Source organism: Triticum aestivum, chromosome 5B (genome assembly GCF_018294505.1).
Source record: "Triticum aestivum cultivar Chinese Spring chromosome 5B, IWGSC CS RefSeq v2.1, whole genome shotgun sequence".
Taxonomy (NCBI): domain Eukaryota; kingdom Viridiplantae; phylum Streptophyta; class Magnoliopsida; order Poales; family Poaceae; genus Triticum; species Triticum aestivum.
The window spans coordinates 296,681,280-296,701,562 of record NC_057807.1 but is presented as its reverse complement, the minus strand read 5'-3'; the positions used below and the strand labels follow the sequence as shown (position 1 = coordinate 296,701,562).

General features: G+C 44.0%; 2 protein-coding genes and 1 non-coding gene across 5 annotated transcripts; 1 reads left to right on the top strand and 2 right to left on the bottom strand.

The window, feature by feature from the left end:
- The first annotated feature begins 1,185 nt into the window (after positions 1 to 1,185).
- On the top strand, positions 1,186 to 4,569 carry LOC123111489 (uncharacterized). Of its 2 annotated transcripts, none has more exons than XM_044532293.1 (4): positions 1,186 to 1,389; positions 1,640 to 1,756; positions 3,375 to 3,700; positions 4,431 to 4,569. In XM_044532293.1, exons 1-3 carry the CDS (start codon positions 1,243 to 1,245, stop codon positions 3,663 to 3,665), a joined length of 555 nt encoding a protein of 184 aa, XP_044388228.1. In that variant the 5' UTR covers positions 1,186 to 1,242; the 3' UTR covers positions 3,666 to 3,700; positions 4,431 to 4,569. The 2 variants fall into 2 exon arrangements, with proteins under 2 accessions (XP_044388228.1, XP_044388227.1); XM_044532292.1 differs by having other exon boundaries at positions 4,427 to 4,569.
- Positions 4,570 to 7,490: 2,921 nt separating this feature from the next.
- On the bottom strand, positions 7,491 to 7,563 carry TRNAE-CUC (transfer RNA glutamic acid (anticodon CUC)). The gene has a single exon. It is a non-coding gene; the product is annotated as a tRNA-Glu (tRNA).
- A 528-nt stretch (positions 7,564 to 8,091) lies between these two features.
- Positions 8,092 to 18,115, bottom strand: LOC123111488 (kinesin-like protein KIN-4A). Of its 2 annotated transcripts, none has more exons than XM_044532291.1 (25): positions 17,262 to 18,115; positions 15,958 to 16,104; positions 15,457 to 15,606; positions 15,084 to 15,343; positions 14,679 to 14,866; positions 14,472 to 14,596; positions 14,260 to 14,296; positions 13,866 to 13,957; positions 13,627 to 13,740; positions 13,414 to 13,524; positions 13,099 to 13,192; positions 12,871 to 12,983; positions 12,401 to 12,496; positions 12,188 to 12,295; positions 11,994 to 12,110; positions 11,802 to 11,882; positions 11,362 to 11,433; positions 11,040 to 11,133; positions 10,906 to 10,937; positions 10,727 to 10,824; positions 10,541 to 10,621; positions 10,088 to 10,309; positions 9,509 to 9,665; positions 8,909 to 9,061; positions 8,092 to 8,820 (listed from the first exon to the last, which is right to left on the bottom strand). In XM_044532291.1, the coding sequence occupies exons 1-25, from the start codon at positions 17,382 to 17,384 to the stop codon at positions 8,590 to 8,592; spliced, it is 3,096 nt and encodes a 1,031-aa protein (XP_044388226.1). In that variant the 5' UTR covers positions 17,385 to 18,115; the 3' UTR covers positions 8,092 to 8,589. The 2 variants fall into 2 exon arrangements, with proteins under 2 accessions (XP_044388226.1, XP_044388225.1); XM_044532290.1 differs by having other exon boundaries at positions 12,871 to 12,986; positions 17,262 to 18,114.
- Between the last annotated feature and the right edge of the window lie 2,168 nt (positions 18,116 to 20,283).

Here is a 20,283-nt window from a genome sequence, read left to right as displayed (position 1 = left end):
CGCTACCGCCCCGCCAATGACCGCTACGACTACTGGCTTGGCCGCATCGCCGAGCTTGTCAACGCCGACGGCGAGGTCCCTGCGCCATCTCGCTTGCTCCGTCCCCCGCCATCCCAGGCGGGCTACGTAGCCCATGGCACACCTCCTCCTCCTCCTCTGCGCGGCGCCGACCATGAGCCCAGGCGCGATGCGCAACCGCGTGACCCGCCATGTGGGGCCCGGCGCACGATGAGGCAAGCTGCCAGGTGGTGCAGCGGTCACAAGGTGACGCACGTGCGCTCCCAGCGCCACCGTGCAGCATCAAGACCACGCACTGCCAGAGGCAGCGGCGAGCGGACGTCAAGACCAAGCCCCCCTCGTGCGTGTCGCGCCCGTGAGTGTGGCGGGTTGCCGCACCTTCACCCCGGAACTGCGTCGCGTTGCCTAGCCCGGCAAGTTCAAGCCAGACCTATTGCCACGCTATGACGGCACCCCCGACCCTGCGGAGTTCCTCGAGCTCTACTCGCTGAGCATCGAGGCGGCGAATGGTGACGGCAAGGTCATGGCAAACTGGTTCCCCATGGCCCTCAAGGACGGCGTGCGCTCCTGGATCCCGCACCTCCCGGAGGGATTAATCTCCTCTTGGGATGAGCTTCGCGAGCGCTTCATCGCCAACTTTCAGGGCACCCGTTACCACGCCCCTGCGATGGTGTGGCAATTCTATCGTATCTCTTCCCGTTAATAACTGCTGCTCCACATCTAGCGAAAGAGCAATACCACATATAGTCTAAAAAACATCTCTTAAATATATTCCAATAAGAGACATAGTTTTGATGATACATCAACGATGAAAATGATGCATAATTTTAATATCCCTTAAAAATCATAAATCCTTTCATGACAAACAAAAACATTATTAAGATAGTAAGTGGGCTGGAGCCCCAGCCCAAGATCCTCCCTTGCAAAAATGGGGTTTATTCTCAATAATTCCCTGGTTTTGTTTCCATTGAATTCAGCAAGTCATAGCATATTTTTGTTGTATTTCTACACTTTTCCAGTTACTGCATTTCAAATCTGGCTTAAATCTTCTGATTTCAGGGTGATTTCATTTCATCACACAAGAAATTAGACACCGGGAATGGATCCTAACCTTCCTTCACAGATCCAACGGCCCTGAAACGGTGCGTGGGCGAAGCTTTGCTGATTCCCCATTACCCATTCCCCATTCTTTACTCTACAGCCAACGAGAGGAAAACCCCAGCAATGTCGGGGCGGAGCGGGCGCGGGCGCGGAGGCGGGGGCGGGAGGCCGACGAAGGCGGACCAGCTGATGCATGGGGCCATCGACCACTTCGGACGGATGGGCTACGCCGAGTCCGACATCCGCAGCACCGTCGGGCAACTCATCGAGGTTCCCTTCCCTCGCCCTTTTCCGCCTCTCTGTGGCACCCGAATCCCAGTGTATCTGTTTGGTTCAGTAACCTCGAATACTGTCTCAGAGATCGGCATTTTTCTATTACCGGGGTGTTGCTTCTTCTAATGTCCCCTTTCTCTATTACCGCGGTTTCCTCAACCGATTGAGGAGTTGGTCGATCGACACTAGCTCGTGAGATTCTTCCTTGTGGTTCCAAGGACATGATTTGGCTGTTTGCTCTGATCAGGTCTATGGGGAGGATGCTTCGTCGTTCCTGAAGGAAGACGACTACCGGGTCGTGCAGGACGCGCTATTTGAGAAGCAGGAGCAGGAAGAGCAGCAGCAGCAGCAGGAGAAGCCTAAAGTGAGCTCCCTTCTCGATGTCATTTTGTGTGCTTATCTCACACGTGTGGTTCTTGTTTCTGATTAGTTTTCAGGTTTCATCCATCAATTTGGTTTGCCTCTTTCTCTAAAAGAAACACAATTAACCTTTATGTTCCCAATCTTACTTTTTTGGGTCAATTGATCTGTACTTTTAATGTATTCCAAGTGACAACATGTACACAGTTTGACTTTCCCAATGCACTGGAAATTCGGAGTTCCTTTTAATGGTTTAAAGAAAATAGGAGGGATGCATTTCATTTCATAACTAAGCTACAAGTTTGTTCTCTACTAGTTAATCATTATAGCTCGTTGATGCAACTTCTTTTTTATCCATACAATTCGTTCATTAATTTCTTTCCGTAAGTAGCAGCACACTAAGTTATGAAGGCTACTCTATTGTATGTTAGGGCATCTCTAGCAGATCCCCTATTCTAAAAGTCCAAAATGTATCTCTTATCTCATTTCCTTATAATTTTTAAGGGATTAAACTTTTCTAAATCTAGCAGATCCCCTATATGATTGATGAAATAGTATGCAATTGTTTGAAATGTGTGTTACAAGGCTAAAAGAATTGAGCAGAATTTTTGTAGGGACTTCAATATACAGGATCGGTTAGAAACGGCCACCCTCTAACTCCTTATAATATACTCGGGCGTTTCCCCTATAGGGGATCAGTCAGAGATGCTCTTATCCTGAGAAGTGGCTTCTCTGGACTAAAAATAGGCAATTGGGGAAACTTTTAAGGGATACAAAGTCAATTTTTTGAGGAAGTAAAGGTTTGAGGGATCTGCTAGATAGCACCCTCAAAACAGAAATTTCTCTCTCACATATAACTTTTGAGGGATCTGCTAGAGATGCCCTTAGGCTTCAGGCTTTGGTCCAAGTGTTTACAAACTAACACGTTCTCATTGCTTGCTGTTTTAGTTAGGTTAGCTGTAGTTATGTATTATTCACGAAAAAGCTATCTAGTGTTAAAATAACATGGTATACGGAAGTTGAGTAGGCGAAAATGGAGTTTAGTAGGGTTCACTTATTTCCATGATTGATGCATTTTTTCTTGCTGTTGATTTCTTCACCCTTAATTGTCCATACGTTCTCTCATAATTTCCTTATTTTCTGGTAATTACCTTTTACATTTCGATGCGTTCTTGACATACAAACTTAGTTATACATAAAAAGCCAGAGGAAAACGAATCATTTGTTTGATTTCTACATTTATGCTGTTACAGTTGGCTGGTGAACTGGGTCGTGCATTTTAAGTTGCGTTCTATCATGAAGCAGTAGAATTCCCTTTTTAACCCTGTCTGGTTCTTTGAATTGAGCCCATAATTAGGCAATTGGAATTGAATCTCTTGAATATAAGTTGTTTGGATGTCTTTGAGTTAGAACTGGAGTCGTGCTTCAGTGTCAGATGAATTGTTGGGTAGCCAAATATGTTTCACCATGGAGTATATTTGTATATGCATTCTGGGTTGACAAAAGTGTGTTCCCTGTTGTACCCAACTTTAGTTCAGCTGTTGTGATATAATTTCATGCTTAGCTCTAAACTGAGGCTTTGTGTGCAATTCTTAACTGGTCTTGGTTGGTGTGTAATGCAGCAAAACGAAGCAGCAACCTCTGAGGCACGAACAGCAAGTGACATGCCAATTGTGGACATGCACAATGAGATGCCACCTGGGGCTGAGTTATCAGTTGAGGGAGTAGACCCTATGCTCATCGACCCGCCTGCTCCTGAGGCTACAATGGCACCTCCTGCAGCTACAGGAACTAGTAGAGCAGGGCGTCCCTGCTATGGATGGATTAGCGAATCTGAGAGTGATTCGGACTATGAAGAATACCTCGCCAGTCGACGACAGGCGACACATGCTCCAATCCCAGGAAGCGGCTGAGTGGATAGAATGTGAAATGAAGCCCCACTTAACTGGTGATGTTTCTAATCTCCTTTTGTTAACTTTAATTCGATGCTCATAGCCTAATTGCTACGAGTGAGTAACTTCATATCTCTTGCCATACTTGCATTTTGGATTCAGTGATAAATGCTTGCTGTAGACTTTACGATTTCCTTAGTCGTGAATGCAAAAGTACGATATAGTTTGAACGGTGAACGCAAGACTAAACACATTGTAAGCCAGATACATCTACACGTGTACGACAGTACCCTAAAAGAATGGAGGTCGTCAGTTTTGTTTGTACCAAGAACTCATCTATGAATATAAACCTCATGGCTGAAGGATATCAGTTTTGCAGGATGGACCTACTGTCTGCTTATTGCTGTAAGCAGCTTGCGAGATGCTTACTGTAGAACTTACGGTTTCCTTGGTTGTGTACGCAAAAGTGTGGTCCAGTTTGAACGGTGACCGCAAGACTGCACACACTGTAAACCAGATACATCTATACGTGTACAACACTACCGTAAAAGAATGGAGGTCGTCAGTTTTGTTTGCACCAAGCCTACAAAACTCATCTATGAACATAAACCTTATAACTGGATGATATGATTTTTTTAAGAGTTGACAGACTTTCCATTAGTCTATACAAGCTTTTTATCCATACAAGCCTTTTATCCAGTTTATGAAATTTTGTTTTTGGTGCTATAGCTGTTCTTTTTATCTAAATAAATGCTTACCATATGCTGCTCTTGTTATGACAGGCAGGCACATAGCTCGCTTTGCTGGGTGGGTGTTGAGGTCGTCTGAAGTATTGGCAATGATGTATTAGTAATTGAAGTACTATATATAGTAAGCACTAAGTTAACACAGCACAGATAGTTTGGCAAGCGCTATTTGCATTTAAGAGCATCTCCAACAGCCGCGCTAAACTAACGCCGCGCCGCAAATTAGTCTGTTTTAGCGCGCGCGCGCAACGCGGCGGGTCGCTCGAGCGGGCGTGCAAAAACGGCGCGCGCGCTATAACGAGTTGGGCGTGCGGTCGGAAACACTGTCCCGCGCGGTGTATTTCGGGCGCCCGCTACAGCGTGCGGCACACTCGAGCGCTTGCGCCGCACTCTCTTCTCTCCTCCTCCTACGCCCCGCGCGCGCTGGCGCCGGCGCCCTGCCACCCACCCATGGACGCGCACACCGGCACCCCGCTCACCCCGTTGTACAGCCGCGACCCCTCCCCCCCCCCCCCCCGCCGCCGTAGTCGCCGGAAACCCTAGCACAGGGAGCGTTGGCGTCGCCACTGCCGGAGCTCCCCCGAGCGTCGGCCTCGCGCGCAGCCTCTTCTTGCCGCCGCGGATGACCACGGCGCCGGGTGGCGTCGCGCCGGCGCCCTCCCGTGCCGTCGCCGCACCGTCGAAGGTCCCCAATGCGGCGCAGCCAAAGAAGGGCAAAACATCCGCGAAGAAGAACAAGGCGGCGGACGGCTCCGGCAGCACGAAGGCGAGGGGAAAGAAGCTTGCAGGGCGTTCGACGGCCGCGGCGGCTACCGAAGCGCCGGCGAGCTCACTCGTTGAGCCGGCTGCCGACGCGCACCACGTGTTCTACAAAATGCCCCCAAGGTGAAAAAATTTCCAACTTTTCTTTTCTTGTTATTTTTTCAATGCATCATCACATATAGACAGCTTATTTGCATTGTTCAAAAAACTTTGTAGTCTCAACGATGATGCATACATGTCAACTATGGGTGTTGGGTCCAATAATTCGCATTGGTCTCAAACCAATGACATCCATTTCGAAGACCATGAGTTTGAGGTGGACGAGGAGGGTGAGGGCATTGTCGAGGCGCCGAAAGGAAGAGCGGGCAATTACACCACCAACGATGACAAGTTACTATGCTATACTTATTTGCAAGTGTCGAGGGATCCATCCATTGGAGGTGATCAAATTAGAGACGCGTATTGGGGGCGAATGAAAGAACACTTTGATGCTCACAACGTGAGTGGAATTGACCGCTCCGAGAGATCACTTCGGTCCCGATGGTCGACAATCAACTCGGATTGTCAAAAGTGGGCGGCCGCACAAAAGGAAGTTGACAAGATTAACCCAAGTGGCACAAATGAGGATGATCAAGTAAGTGGCATCTCATATATGTTCATCATACTTGTTTTTGGTGACCGAAGTGCTAACTTGTTTTGTTTTTCTTGTAGTACAACATTGCACAAAACTTGTTCAAAGAAGAGACGAGGACAACCAAGAAGGGGAAGATCAAGAAAGGCAGGATCTTTACCTTGCCTCATTGCTATGAAGTGTTGAAGGATGATGAGAAATGGAAGAAGCGTGATGGTTTGGATGATTTGCATTTGAGCAACAAACGCAAGCGAGCAATTGAGTTGAATGATGATGAGGAGGAGGATGATGTATCAAGTGATGACGGCAAGAGAAGCCCCACACCCAACTCGGTTTCATACTCGAAGCCAAAACGACCGGATGGGTGCAAGAAAGACAAAACTGAAAAGAAGAAGAGGAAAGGAGATGATGAGCTCAAAAATGCTATGGAAGCAATTGTCAACGCAAGAAGAGAAGCCAACGAGGTGAGGAAAATGGCAAGGAACCAAGATGCCGCGGCCGAGGAAAGGAGGTTGGCGGCCGAGGAGAGAAGGGTGGTGGCCGAGGAGAGGAAGGTGGCTTTGGAGGAGAGGAAGGTGAGCAATGAGGAGCGAACTAGATTGTTGGAATGGGAGAAACACTTGTTCTTCTTTGACACATCCAACCTCAATGAAGCGCAAAAGGAATATGTCAATCTTGCCCGTGAAGAAGTGTTGATCCAAAAAAGAGCCATGATCTGCATGAGTGGCGGTGGCCTTGGCGGCATGGGTGGCGGTGGCCTTGGCGCCATGGGAGGCATGGGTGGCTTCGGAGCCATGGGAGGCATGGGTGCACCTCCAGCTGTCATTGGAGGCATGGGTGCATCTCCGGCCGTCATGGGAGGCATGGGTGGCTTTGGAGCACCCTCCGACGCTATGGCTGCCATGGGAGGCATGAGTTTTGCTTCTCTCATGGGAGGCATGGGTGCACCTCCGGCCGCCATGGGTGGAATGTCTTTCGATGTGCCTTCTCACACACATTCCCATGAAAATGTCGTTGAAGATCTTGGCAACACCGTTGGAGCTTCACGTGATGCGGTGCGTGATGAGGAGAGGGAGGAAGATTCATCTTCGGAGGCGGAAGAATCGTCTTCGGAAGATGAGGACGAAGACGAGAAAGATGATTGATGTGTCTTTCATTTATGTCTTGAACTTTAGTTTGCATTTGAATTTGGTTGGATGAACTTGTGGGCATGAACTTTTATTCATCAACTTGTTTGTGTCAAATTTTACATGTTCATTGCATTTTGATGAATGTTTCAAACTCATTTTGTGTCCAAAATATCATATATGTTAAATGCCCGACGAGTCGCGCGCGTTATATTTTTGCGCGCTGCTGGAGCGGCGCGCGCGCTGCTGGATAGCGCGGCTGCTGGAGCCAACGCTGGTGGCCGCGCTAAACATATCGAAGCGTGCGCGGTAAACAGGTTTTTTGCGCGCGGCGCTTAACGCGGTTGTTGGAGATGCTCTAAGAACAACATCGATGCTGCCAGTAATAAGTACTAAAATGTCCTAGGCTCCTAGCTTCGATTGTCTTGGCTATTACTCAACCGTGTGAATTACTATGAATATTTTGATAGGGAAAAGATGTTTGAACATTATTGATTGATCTCTTACTTGGAGTGAGTTTCTTCATAGTACCTACTAGTAAGCTTGTTGTTTACTTCAAAAAAAGCTTCAAAAAATAGATTTCCGTCGCCGGGAAATGAACCCGGGTCTCTCAGGTGAGAGCCGAGTATCCTAACCACCTAGACTACGACGGAATGATGTCTTCCAGTCGCTGCAGAGCATCAAGTAGAATGCTATTGCAAATTGCTCTCCGTCGAGAATTCCTCCTTTCCCATCCTACTCCTTTCCCATCCTACTTTGATATTTAACCACTGCCTTAATTCCTCGATGGGATCATATAAATCCCAGTATTCCACTGTAAAGTTATGTAAGCTCGCCTTGTGTCACTGACATGCTGGACTCAGACGCATGCGTTGACATAACGAGTTGCAATAGACGGTTTCAGTTTCCCTTTTGCAGTGGCACATACAAGGATTTGACGCACGCAGCCATTTTACTTTAGAAGTTTATAGAGCAATCTATGTCTTTTCTTGGTCCCTTTCTGCAACTATTTTTTCTTCTGTGTGTGTGTTCTCTGAACATCAGTGTACGTTGACTGAACAATAAGCGAAGTTGCAGTACATTGTCGCTTATTCCTATCATTTTTAGGAAGGTTTGGTCGAATGTAACCTGTAATAACTCGTAACATCGCCGATGCACAGCACAACGCAAGAGGTGACAAATACAGGGGCACAAGTTGCTGTGTCAGATCAATATAATTCCTAACAAACCAAACCAGAGTCATTCGACTTGCCACTTTCAGTACCAACATACAGAAAATAATACTATAAAGGAAACAAGCACAAGGCATCCAACTTCCACCATCCTTCTTGCAAATCTTTATGTAGAAGAGCACACCAACTGTTGGCATCGCTCCAGTGAGACCAAGGATGGCTGAAACATGAAACCTCGCGCTCACTTCTTCCAGGAAGAATGGTGGCCACTCACTCACTCACTAACTCCACCACCTCTACATTCACATCTCACTTTATAGGCACAGGAAATTTACACCCAAAGACAGGTCACCCTATGAAGAACATATACTTGTCGATCCCGTGGCTAGGTAAAAACGAAGCACGAAGGAGATCCCATCAAGCCTTTAGCTGCATTGTTAGCTGTGTAGGTCTGCGAACCAACCGTGTCAGTCAATGTGAAGCCGGAGAAAAAAAGAGAAGCCTGTTTCACATCACTTTCCGAGGTTTATGAGTGATAAGTAGCTGGGGTCTGGGCCTGGCCCTCGTGATCGTTTCGTCGCTGTGGCGGATCATTTCCGACAGTTTCCAGGGCTTTTGCCACTTCCACTTGAACTGCAGTAGCCACTGGTGGTGGCTCCTTTTCCATCTCCAGAGTTTCCCTGATTGCCCTGATATCGAAGCCTTCTTGCCGACAGGCAACTGCGCAATAGGAACCATCTGCATTGAAGATCATCAACCAGGAATGTATATGAGACAGAGAGACATGGCAAGGCAAAAGGAGCTATCAGACTGTGAGATGTAAAACCTTGAGTTGTTTGTTCAATGCAGCTACGCCTTTGCTGGGGCTATTTACAATTCCAGCAGAGTACTTCAGCTGCTTCTGTGCGGGAACTGCAACCGGCGATAGTGGCGTGTTGGAGTCATCTGCAGTGTGCTTGGCGGAGCCATTTACGCTTCCCTACAAGGTTTATGGAAATTCATTAAAAATTGCATGCTATATGTCGAATGTCCATGATCAAAATCAGGTCCCATGTCTTGTAGCAATTGTGTTTTTTTTCCTGAAAACTCTAAGCTGTGTTAGAGTCAGTCTGACCCTAAATGTAGATCGTCTTGGACACATTACCAACGAATTATTTGAAAAGATGCTTCTTTTAAAATAGATGATTGTATATTATTAAATTATATTTCATTATGGTCCTACTAGTATCAATTTGTTGTTGTTGTTAATGTCGACAATTCTCTCTGTATTGGTGGTAAAATCTGAAAATGTTGGACTGCTATAGAAATAGAATCTAAAAATTATTTATATTTGGGACAAAAGGGAGTAGATGTTTATCCATGCTGTTCATTAATCAAATGTATGGTTTCAAGGATTCATATGGTTGCAAGCTGTGAGAAATCGCACCGGAGGTGTAGTAGCCATGGGAGCTGTCTGCTCTTTCTGCTTGCTCTGCTTTTCAAGTTCCTTCCTGCGTGATTCACTGTGTCGAAAGATGCCCACAAGCTCTGTCATTTGCTCCTTCATTTCCTTGATCTCAATTTCTTTTTCCCTTACTTCACATCTGTTTTCAGCAACAAAGAGAATATCACTCTTTGTTTCAAGATAATATATTAATGGAGTTGGCTCCGAAAGAATCGAACTTTCAGAAGGAAAAAGAATCACAAATAGGCTAAGTGTCTCTGTTTCATTCATCCATGACGTATTGCAACTCTTGAAAGAAAATGATAAACCAAAATTTTAAGTTTGGATTTACTATCAGCTATCTCTTACTCCCTCCGTAAACTAATATAAGAGCGTTTAGATCACTATTTTAGTGATCTAAACGCTCTTATATTAGTTTACAGAGGGAATAGAAAAGAAGGGTATCTTTAGTTTCAGGGTGTACAAATGATGAAGTCTAAGCAGTATGGATGATGGATGATATTTTGTTTCCTTCACAGAAGTTGATGCCATAGTATGAAACCATGAAGATGCCATAATAACCTTGCATCCGCAGCCACACTAAAGATGTACTGCAGCAAACTCTTTGCTTCTCCCATTGACCGCAACTGATTCCAACGACCACGCCCCGAGAAAGCACGCTCTCTTTCCTCAGCCTCTGAGAGTTGAGAAGCCATCGCGACAAGAGTATTTGAAGAGATTGTGACCATGCTCTCAAGTGATGCTATCCTAGCTTGTCGGGCATTTGGTGACAAGGTATTTGTCCTGCGAAAAAGAGTAGCAGTCAAGACATGCATGGCCATTTAGAAGTCCTGAATACAGTATGGGAAATTGCGAACTAAATATGTTCAATCGTATTTACAAGAAATTGGATTGTAGATCTGGACACAGTAACAGGAAACTTATTTTACATGGGCTTAACTACTGTGATAATAAATAGATTATGTGATGGAAAGATACCTTGAGTACATAAGAAAACAAGGAGAGAACAATTACCTTGAGTTTCCATTCTTCCCTCTTGGTGGACTAGCATCTTCTTTCTTCAAAATGGCAAGCTCCTCGCCAAGTAAAGCACGCCTTTAAAACCATGTTATTTTGAAATAGTCATAATTTATGCAAAAAAATGTAAACTGTATCTGCAATAAACAATTGCGTAGAAAAAATGAACCACACAACACATACAATTGAGACTGTTTCTCGTATTCGTTTCGGACTTCGTGGACATGAACCATGACTTCTAACTCTTGATCTAGCCACTTTTGCAACGATTTCTCACTCATCTGTTTTACAAAAGAATATGTTGAGGGGTATGTGCGAAATAAACATCGGAATTTGTAGGGAAAGTATGAATAAAATCTTACATGAGAGCCAGGAGAAGTGCCATTCATGCCAGCTATTTTTGGAGGAAAGAAGAACATTGGAGTGTTGTTAGATAGGAAGTATTAATTATGCTGCAAATAATAATGTCATGATGCAGAGAGACTGAGAGAGGTACCTGAATTATCACGCCCTGAAGATTTCCGAGCTTCAAGTATCTCTTTCAGCCTTTTGGTAGCCATGGCAGCTTCTTCAGTCTTCCTTTGAAGAACCTATAATACAAAAAGTGCTGTATTGTTATTCAACTGATATATAATACTCTCTCCAATCCAAAATAAGTGTCGCAGCTTTGAACTAAGGTTCAACCTCAGTTCAAAACTCCAACACTTATTATGGATTAGAGGGAGTATATAAAGAGCCTTTTGCTAGTTATGTCCTTAATCGTATTTGTTGGTTTTGGCATTTATCAGTCTTGAAGGGACATCACTTGCCAAACTTACCAATTTTTGCCTCTGAGTAAGTGCTTGAAGTTTGTGGCGTTCATACTCATTTCTTCGTCCCTCCTTCCGCAACTGCACATAGGAAACAGAATGAAAACCATGCTTCTCAAAATGACCTCTGGAATATCCGATTCCATCTATAAAAAATATTACAACAGAAGCATCATAAACACTGCATGCATACCAAGTCTAAATATCTAACTTAATCTTATTCAACATTTTTAAAGGCCATATTATAGAATTAGAAGTAAATCATTTCTGAAAATACGTTTTGTTCATGTGCTAGGGTGCCCCTGCAAACAAAGAGAAGCATGGATATCTAAGTAAGCTATGATAAAAATGCCCATCATTGTTACATGGCCCACATTTGGATTGAACTACAATCTGCCACACAGTAATTCTGCAGTATTTGCACTAACTATGCAACGAACTATCCATACCTGCAAAAGTTCTTTTTCACGGGAAGCCTTCCATTGCCGGAACTGTTCTGCTTCTTGTTTGATCTTGTGTTGTAGTTGAACCTGAAACCATAAAAGATTGCATTAATATGAATGAAGTATTATTAACAATACATAGAAATGATGTAGAAAATGATGCAGTTATCACAGACAAGCTGACAAGGGAAAGGCAACCTTCTGTGACTTTATAAAATGGATTTCTTCTTGCAGTTTCTTAGCAGCTTCATCACTCTTCTGCTTTTCTTTCAGAAGTTGAACTTGGCTCTCCTGCTTTTTCTTGAGTTCTAGAATCTGCAGGTCCGGTATTTTATGACTAACATGTACTAGATTGTGAAATTTACTAGAACACATTAAGAAGAACCATTTACCTGTGCTTCAAAGGTTTTAAGTTTTTGCAGTTGGGCATCTCGCACCTTATGTGTCTGCCCATCTGCATTTAGGCTTTCAACTTCAGCCAACAACCTGTCCCTCTCTTTCTGAAACGTGTTCAAATTTCCTTGTAAGATTAGCATTTTTCGTGGATAACTGGATATGCAACTGTTTTTGACTGAGTATAGTAGTTTGAAGATTTTATGACAAACCTGTACAGCTCTTTTCTCTTCTTCAAGTTCCATAAGTTTCTTTCCAAAGTGTTGCTTAAGTGCAACAGTATCATGTCCATACCCTTTCATCTCAGACTGCAAAGTGTTCGGGACAAATTTGTGGTAAGGTTATTGGCAAGCATAATCAGAATGCAAGAGTAAAGTTAACTCAGGAAACAGATCAGAATAATGTATGTATGATGTGTTGCTCATTCAAGTTAATATAGTAATCATTGGCACACAATTAATGACCTTCACAACCTCATGAATCATGCATTTCGAAATCAACTTTACCAAGGACAGGGTTGGCTTTGCCGCTGATCCTAGTATAGAACAGAAGGCCACAAAACAAAGGGTTGGGGAGTGAATGCACATATGTGCGTGCACATTAACTCGTATACATTTTATTGATTTTTAAATGGTTATTTTATTTACATGGTGAAATAGTTTTCAGTGTCCACGTTGCATACCTCCTTTTTCTCCAGTTGTTTGTTTAATTCATTCAACTCTTTGCCTAAGCTATCCTGCAGCATTGTGTGTTCCCATTCTTTGGCTACTTCATCGTCGATATCTTTAGGGTTGCCTTCTGCAGGTAGGGACAATTAGTGCCATACAAGCATAGCAAGAAAACAAAGATAAATTTCAGATTTAGTCATGGTTTGAGAAGCAACCAAAGAACTACAAGATTCTAAGATTACCTCGTACAGAATCAGTCATAAGGACATCAAATGGCTCCGTACTTTGCAAGCTTCGTTTGAGCCCTTCACCTTTGGTGTAGCCACTTACAGTTTTCTGAAACAAAAAGCAAAACAAGTGAGATACATATGGTCTAGCTATAACATTTCAAGTGCAACTACATGGAAAACAAAGTAGTAGACAATATGTTATGTTGTTTCTTGTTTTCCCTTTGTGAGAACATACATATAGTGTGAAAGGAGCAGTGGAAGTGCAAGTATATCATTGTTCACAAATGTAAAATTTCCAAAAACACACTTAAGAAGTAATTGACATACATGTAGTTCAGGTTCGCATGGATCACTGTGAACATGGTTGCGAAGGCCATAAAGCTCCCGGCAAAGGTCTTCATTTGTGTGTTCAAGCCATGAGATCCTTTCCCTGAGACCCTGAAAATTGATATCTTGTTATTCCAATTCTTAGTGTGAGTGATTGCATTCTACAGTCTAAATTTTGCCGATGACATTGCAAACAGATTGTAAAACATTTACCTGAACATCATCTGATCCTACTCCTCCTCCGCGAGCTAAAACTAGCTCTGCTTGCAAGTACTCGAGTTGCTGGCGCATCCTTTTCATCTCATCAGCAATAGGATTCCTGTTGACCTGGAAATCAGGGAAGCAAATAGCAAAAAGTCAAGTAACCATCACGGAGAAAAGCTTATCAATTTAATAAAGAAAGTGTAGGTAGTTTGATATGTTTCTAGGGAGGTTAAAGATGACAAACTCACAATTGGCTTGTTCTGAATATTACGTGCCCGGTTGGCGTATTTCAATGTGTTCAGTGTTTCTTCAGCATTAATATCTGCTGGACTAATACAGGCTGCAGGAGAGAATATAGATATGTCAGTTCAATGTAAGTTCAGTAGGGCCAGTTAGTAAAATATAAGCTTAACGACCATATATAAGAACATGTCTTTTCTTTCAAATAAATTAAATGAAATGACTAAATCATATCATGGGATTCATACATCCGAGTAAAGGAACTGAAGATGATACATTTTTTGAACCTTGATATGCCATTTCTGGAACTTTTACAGAATTTTAGATATTGTGGGAGATCGGCACTTATTGTTGTAAACATTAAGAATAAGAAATTAAGTGGTATCCAGTAAAATGAGTTACCTATCATGACAGTCTTGCTGTTTCCACCGAGTGAGTCCTGTTCACAAAACAGAAATGGATAAGAAGTAGTTAGTATTAGGACAAAAGATAATATAGTAAACCACATCTGATGCTGAAGCAGCAGTTGACCTGATCCTATTTAACAGAACATAGCTATGAAATCAATGGCACTTAAAGGCCACATCTGTTCAGTTGCATGAGAAGAATATAACCTGCAGAAGGCGAGTGAGTTTGCTGTCCCGGTAAGGTACATGCGCACCTTCTTTCCTCTTTTTCTCATCTCCAAGAGCACTTATGACGTTGCCAAGGGCCAGAAGTCCTCTGTTGATGTGAACACCTGGTGACATGAGGCACACATTACCTTTAGTCTGGGGACGAGATCATGCATTCTGAAACGAAAAAACATGCGAAATACACACCTTCCTTGAACCGAAGGCCATCTGAACCAGTTCTCTTGGCCCGTTCCGACCCCGCAAGATCTACCAAGTGGAGCTTGGCACATAGATAATCGTCATTCATCTCTTCAATAGGCATTCCATCTGATGCCATAATGGGGTCTGCTTTGCGCATCTGCTCCAATGTGATTGTGAAGATGGCATGGGAACGACTATTACATGCCGAAACAAAGAAAAGCATAAAGTTGATTAAAACAACATGAATAATTCTCTAATCTGAAACTGTATCCAGCACTGATTGCGTGTGTCTAATCTGAATGATGTTTACTTGTTTTTCTTCATCACATCAAATCAAATCAGTTATGAGTGAGGGTGATTAAAAGGCTTCATCTTTTAAAAGATGGTGATGATTGTGCCAATGTTGCTAACCTTGATTGGTTGTTCATGTTGGTGCTCCCAGTGGCGCGACTCAGCGAACCTTGTTCAAGGCATGTGGTCATTTCCTTCTGAGTTGTGACATGCACTTCGGTCGACCCCGACAGGGTAATGACCCCGTTTGACCCCTCCCGAATCTGCACCGGAGGTTTCCCCGGCACCGACAACTTCCCGGCGTGCCCATTGCCATTCTCAACTTTGCCAGCAGCAACAGTAGCAGGGTCAAGCAAATCCCGCACCTCTTCTTTCAGGATCTGTCCAAGACAAGTGTTTAGCATACTCAAATAAATTCTCCAGGGGACTGTCTGTCAGTTCAGACAGGCAACTGCATTTGATCAGGTTCGAGCATTGCTTCCCATGTGTTTACCTCGATGAAGGAAACACGTAGCTGGAAGTCCACTTGATTTTTCAGCTTCTCGATCTTGTCGAACAATGCCGCCATGGCTCGCGGAATGATCCCGACGTGCGTCCCCTCCTTGCACGCCGTCCCCATGGTGTACGTCTTCCCCGAGCCCGTCTAGCGAAAAGAAAAAGAAAAAAAATAGAAAACAGTTCAGACCTGAAATGAAATGACCAGCATTTCGCGGGATTTTATCATTTCAACTCCACCGTAAATAAATTGCCAAAGGAACAATCGACATTTGCTTGGGGTTTTGCTTGTGGGGGCAAGCAAGGAAGCCCCATAATGGCAGAAGCAGGTGAGCTGGACTGGAAGAAAAGGGTTTGCAGCTCCGGCAGCGCCACATGATGTGCTGCTGGCTTTTTGCCACCCCCCAACGTGGTGGTCCAGGTATCATATCATATGGGTCTTTGCTCTGAATGAATGGCACATGGGACTGGGATGGAAAAAAATGAATGATTGACTGACCTGGCCGTAGGCGAGCACGGTGGCGTTGTAGCCCTGGAAGAGGCCCTCCACCAGCGGCGCCACGCACTCGTCGAACATGGCCGTCGACGGCGTCCCGGAGCTGCCGTATACATGGTCGAAGGTGAAGGAGTGGGTGCCGATCTGGACCTGCATTCATTCATTCAGCAACAGAAAAAGGTTCAAGTTACTACTACCACAACAGCATCTCATCATTGCCTTGCTAACGCTAGTAATAAAGACTTGGGCGGAAAGAAAGTTACTTTCCATCCAACTATCCTTGATTCTTGACCCGAAAAACGCCTCACCGAAAAAGAAATATCACACACACACACACACACAAAGAGAGAGAGAGAGAGAGAGAGAGAGAGAGAGAGAGATCAAGGTGGGATTGGTGGGAAAGCCAAGAAAGATGAGGAAGAATGTGCCACGGACAGCTGGAGATGCATGCAGATGAATCACAGGGGAAATAAAAAATATTACCACTACATGGGTAAAAGTAAGATAAGCCAGATCTCACTCACCCAGGCTCAGGGTGGAACTGAGAACCCAATCCATCAGAATTTGGGAGATTAACAAATGATAAAAATCTTTCTCAAAGAAGAAATGCAAACAAGCTTCAATTGGATTGGGAGAGCTGAAAGGGACCGGATCAACAAACAGCCGGGAGTGCAAGTGCGTGACGCTGACAGGATTCCTGCCCAGATAAAGAAGAGCACGAACGCCATCAGGTTCGGACGCAACTCCGCACCAGAAATGTAATATGAACAACTCTGGCACTGCCGACAGGGGAAATTTCTTTTCTCCAGGGGATGGCGAAAAAAGGAGGAGAGAAAAAGGGAGGCCGCCCATCTCTGTCACGGGGGGCTAAATCGGGGAAGCAAGCAAGCAACCTAGATTCTCGTCGCTGAATTCGAGATGTTCTTGATGGCCGAAATTGAGGTGGATCGGTTGGTTTCTCGTGAGCTCGGCTGTTCTTGAGCCGGACAGAGAGAAGAAACAGAGGAGATGGAAAGTCATTTTCTTTTATTTATTTCTTGGCGAAATCTGGTGCTGAAATCCTCAAACATCGGCAGAAAATGTCAATCCGGTCTCTGAATTTTATGGAACAAAATGAATAAAAAACGCAGCCAAAAAACAACACAAACGCACTGCCGCTAGTGAAGAAACCAAAAAATAAGAAAAGAGAGGTTAAAAACAACACAAACGCAAGCACAAACATTCCATCATGCATACTGAGCAAAACAGAAGGAAAAACCTAGTAGTAGTAAATTGAGTGAAGAAAGAGAAGCAACCCAAGCTGGTACCTGCGGCTTGCCGGGGACGACGGTGACGCAGTCCTTACAGCCCTGCAGCTTCTCGTCGCCGATGAGCGGGCGGGCATGGACCGCCACCTTGACGCAGCAATCCTCGCCGTGCTCCATTGTCATCTCGGCTGCTGCCACCGATCATACAACAACAACCACCACCACCACAACCGCGACGACGCACCAACCGCGGCTGCCGAGAAGAAGATGTGCTGTTGTTGGGAATGCGGCCGGGTTTCTTTTCTTGTCTTGCAACAAGGCAATAAGACAAGGCAGGAGGGAGGGAGGGAGGGAGGGGAGGAGTGAAGCAAGGATTAAAGGGAAGAGGGGATGGCGACCGGTGAGTAACAGCAGCGGCCACTACTACGTCTCAGCACCGCCGATCAATCCTCCTCCTGCTCCTGCCCCTGCCACACCACCATCATGGTTTCTTGGGTTGTACTGCAATCCCTCTCCGTGTCTCTCTACCCGTGGACGGAGGATGGATGGATGGAGTTGGGGGATTCAGATGGAGATGGGTTTCAGGCGGATGGTGTGTGGTGAAAAGGAAAAAGGAGAAAGAAAAGCTCCGGGGGAACTTGACCCTCACTCCTGCGCAACCACTTCCACTTCCACCACCGGCACGCCGCTCCCTCCCTCGCCGATCCAACCGCCGCGGCTCGACCGATCTCTACAAATGCTGCTCTTGCTCCGAGAAAGCCAGGCCAATCTTGGGGCTTGGATCTTGCTTGGTGGTGGTGTTCTTGGGATGGATGGATGGAGGGAGGGATGGAACGGGGGGCGTTTGGTGGTGGGTGGAAATGCAAATGGAGGAGGAGGACGATCGATGCGGTGCTGTGCTGTGCTGGGTGTGTAGGTGGGGGTGTGTGCCTCTGCTTTAACCAATTATTAATCTTTCCTTTCTTTTTCTGCTTTTGGCAGAGGAGAGTGCTGCCTGCGAACGAACTGTGAATTCTGTGATTGTTACCACTGTCTATGTCCATCTGCCTGTCCCTGCAACAAGGACGCCCCATCTCTATGGTTGTTAGCCAGCCACCGCACTACACTGGCTCAACAAAATATGCTCCGGGTACTCCCTGCCCTGCCCGATGCGTATGATTCGCAGGCGCCATGTCTCCCTGCCTGCCTCTTGAGGGGTAGTACTAGTCATTTTTACGTGCAAAAAATCATGCTAGCAATTTCAGGAGCTTTGAAATCTGAATTTAATTGCTCCTAAAATTCCTCCCTCCCCCCTTTCATGCAAGCCATTTACCATATTTCTCCATGCAAGCCCTTTACTATTACATCCCTCCGTTCACTATTATAACAAGATGTTTTGGACATTTAAATTTGCACTACTTATTCATAATTCTTGCCGTGGTTTTAGTTCAAAATTCGAGCTAAAATCACGAGAAGATTTATGAAATGGAGGGAATACATACGGACTGAAATGAGTGAACAAACACACTAAAACATGTCTACATACATTTAATTTAGAAACAAAGTTAGAACATCTTATAATAGTGAACGGAGAGGGTACATGTTTAAGTATTCCATGTGTCTTCTCTGGATTGCTCTTTTGTTAGCTTTACATTCTTTGTTTTGATTCAGTTTACATATCTGGAATTCCATGTGTTTTCTTCTCTTTTTCCGTTTTGACAGGATGCGAGTTTCCTTTTCGATTGACCGATTTTTACCCACTTCACTCCGGTTTCATCCTAATCAGTTGTGTCAACCATGCCATCTCTTTTCTCTCTTTAAGCTAAAAAATACCGTGTTTCTCTCAAATTGTACGACAAATGGTAACCGAATTATTCCAGATTTACTACAATTTTTTCAATTCTGTACCCTAAATTTGAATTTGAAACTAAAACATAAAGACTCTCAAAATTGTATGTTTTTAGCTGAAATTTTACCATATTCTCCATTGAAATATGTCCGTTTTACTGGGTGTTTTATATATAGGATTTGTCTAGGGTACATCTAGATGTCTCATAGTTATTGCACATGTAAGTGACTCAATCAAGCATAAAAAGGAAAAGAAAAAGAAAAAGAAAAAAAAATACCCACACGAATCTCCACGCAAGGTTAATAACATAGGACTTAGATGTGCAATACTTATGGCACATCTAGATGTGCTTTAACAAAACTGTTATATTATTCATTTGTACAAATTGAGTTTTCCAAAGGTTTTCAAGCTACAAAGGAAGCAAATAAAAGACATGCATAGACAAAAACGACATGGCACTGTTGTCTAGCGTAAAATAAACCCGGACAGAGGTAGTAGTTTTTACATGTTAGACTTGGAGCTCACCCGATTTAATTTCCTTATAGCTCTCGTATGTATTCCTTTTGTTGATACTAAATGTCAAAATATTTAATAATTAATCGCACCCCACCAACACTAAGTGATCTTCAGCATAAAAGTTACTCCCTCCATTTTTGATACAAGAGCACTATACCAAGTAAACAAAGCCAACTAAAATAAATCGCACAATTGATTATGTGGAAAACCTCTTGTGTTCCGGCCTAATTAAATATGTTGCATGTGTCACCTCTTGCTCCATGGCTGCATGCAACATTTGCATCAATAAACATCATCATGCGAGACAAAAATTTAATCAATTCTTCTGGAGAAGAGATAGTGGCCTTATATAGATGCAAATTTTCTCTTTTTTATAGTGGCCATGTATTAAAACTGGAGGGGGTAATGTTTGGATTCAAATTTGTTCAAATAAGTGGGAAAGTACCATTGTGCGTTAATTCTTATATCTGATGGACATAATGCATCACAAAATTTTGCAAAAGCCTGCACTGTTTGACATGTGAAAACTTTCGTAAAACAAAAAGTATTGGAGAGAGGGAAGGATATTTGTATTCACAGTGCTAATTTTCCCCTTAGACATGCAATTATAAGATGAATGTGGATGTGCATTACAAAATGTTGTGAATGTGTATTTTTTTTTTTGAAGTCCCGAGCATAGAACAATAGTTCTATGGTAATTTCTATTAATAATAATACAAATTTACAAAAAGACCCGCA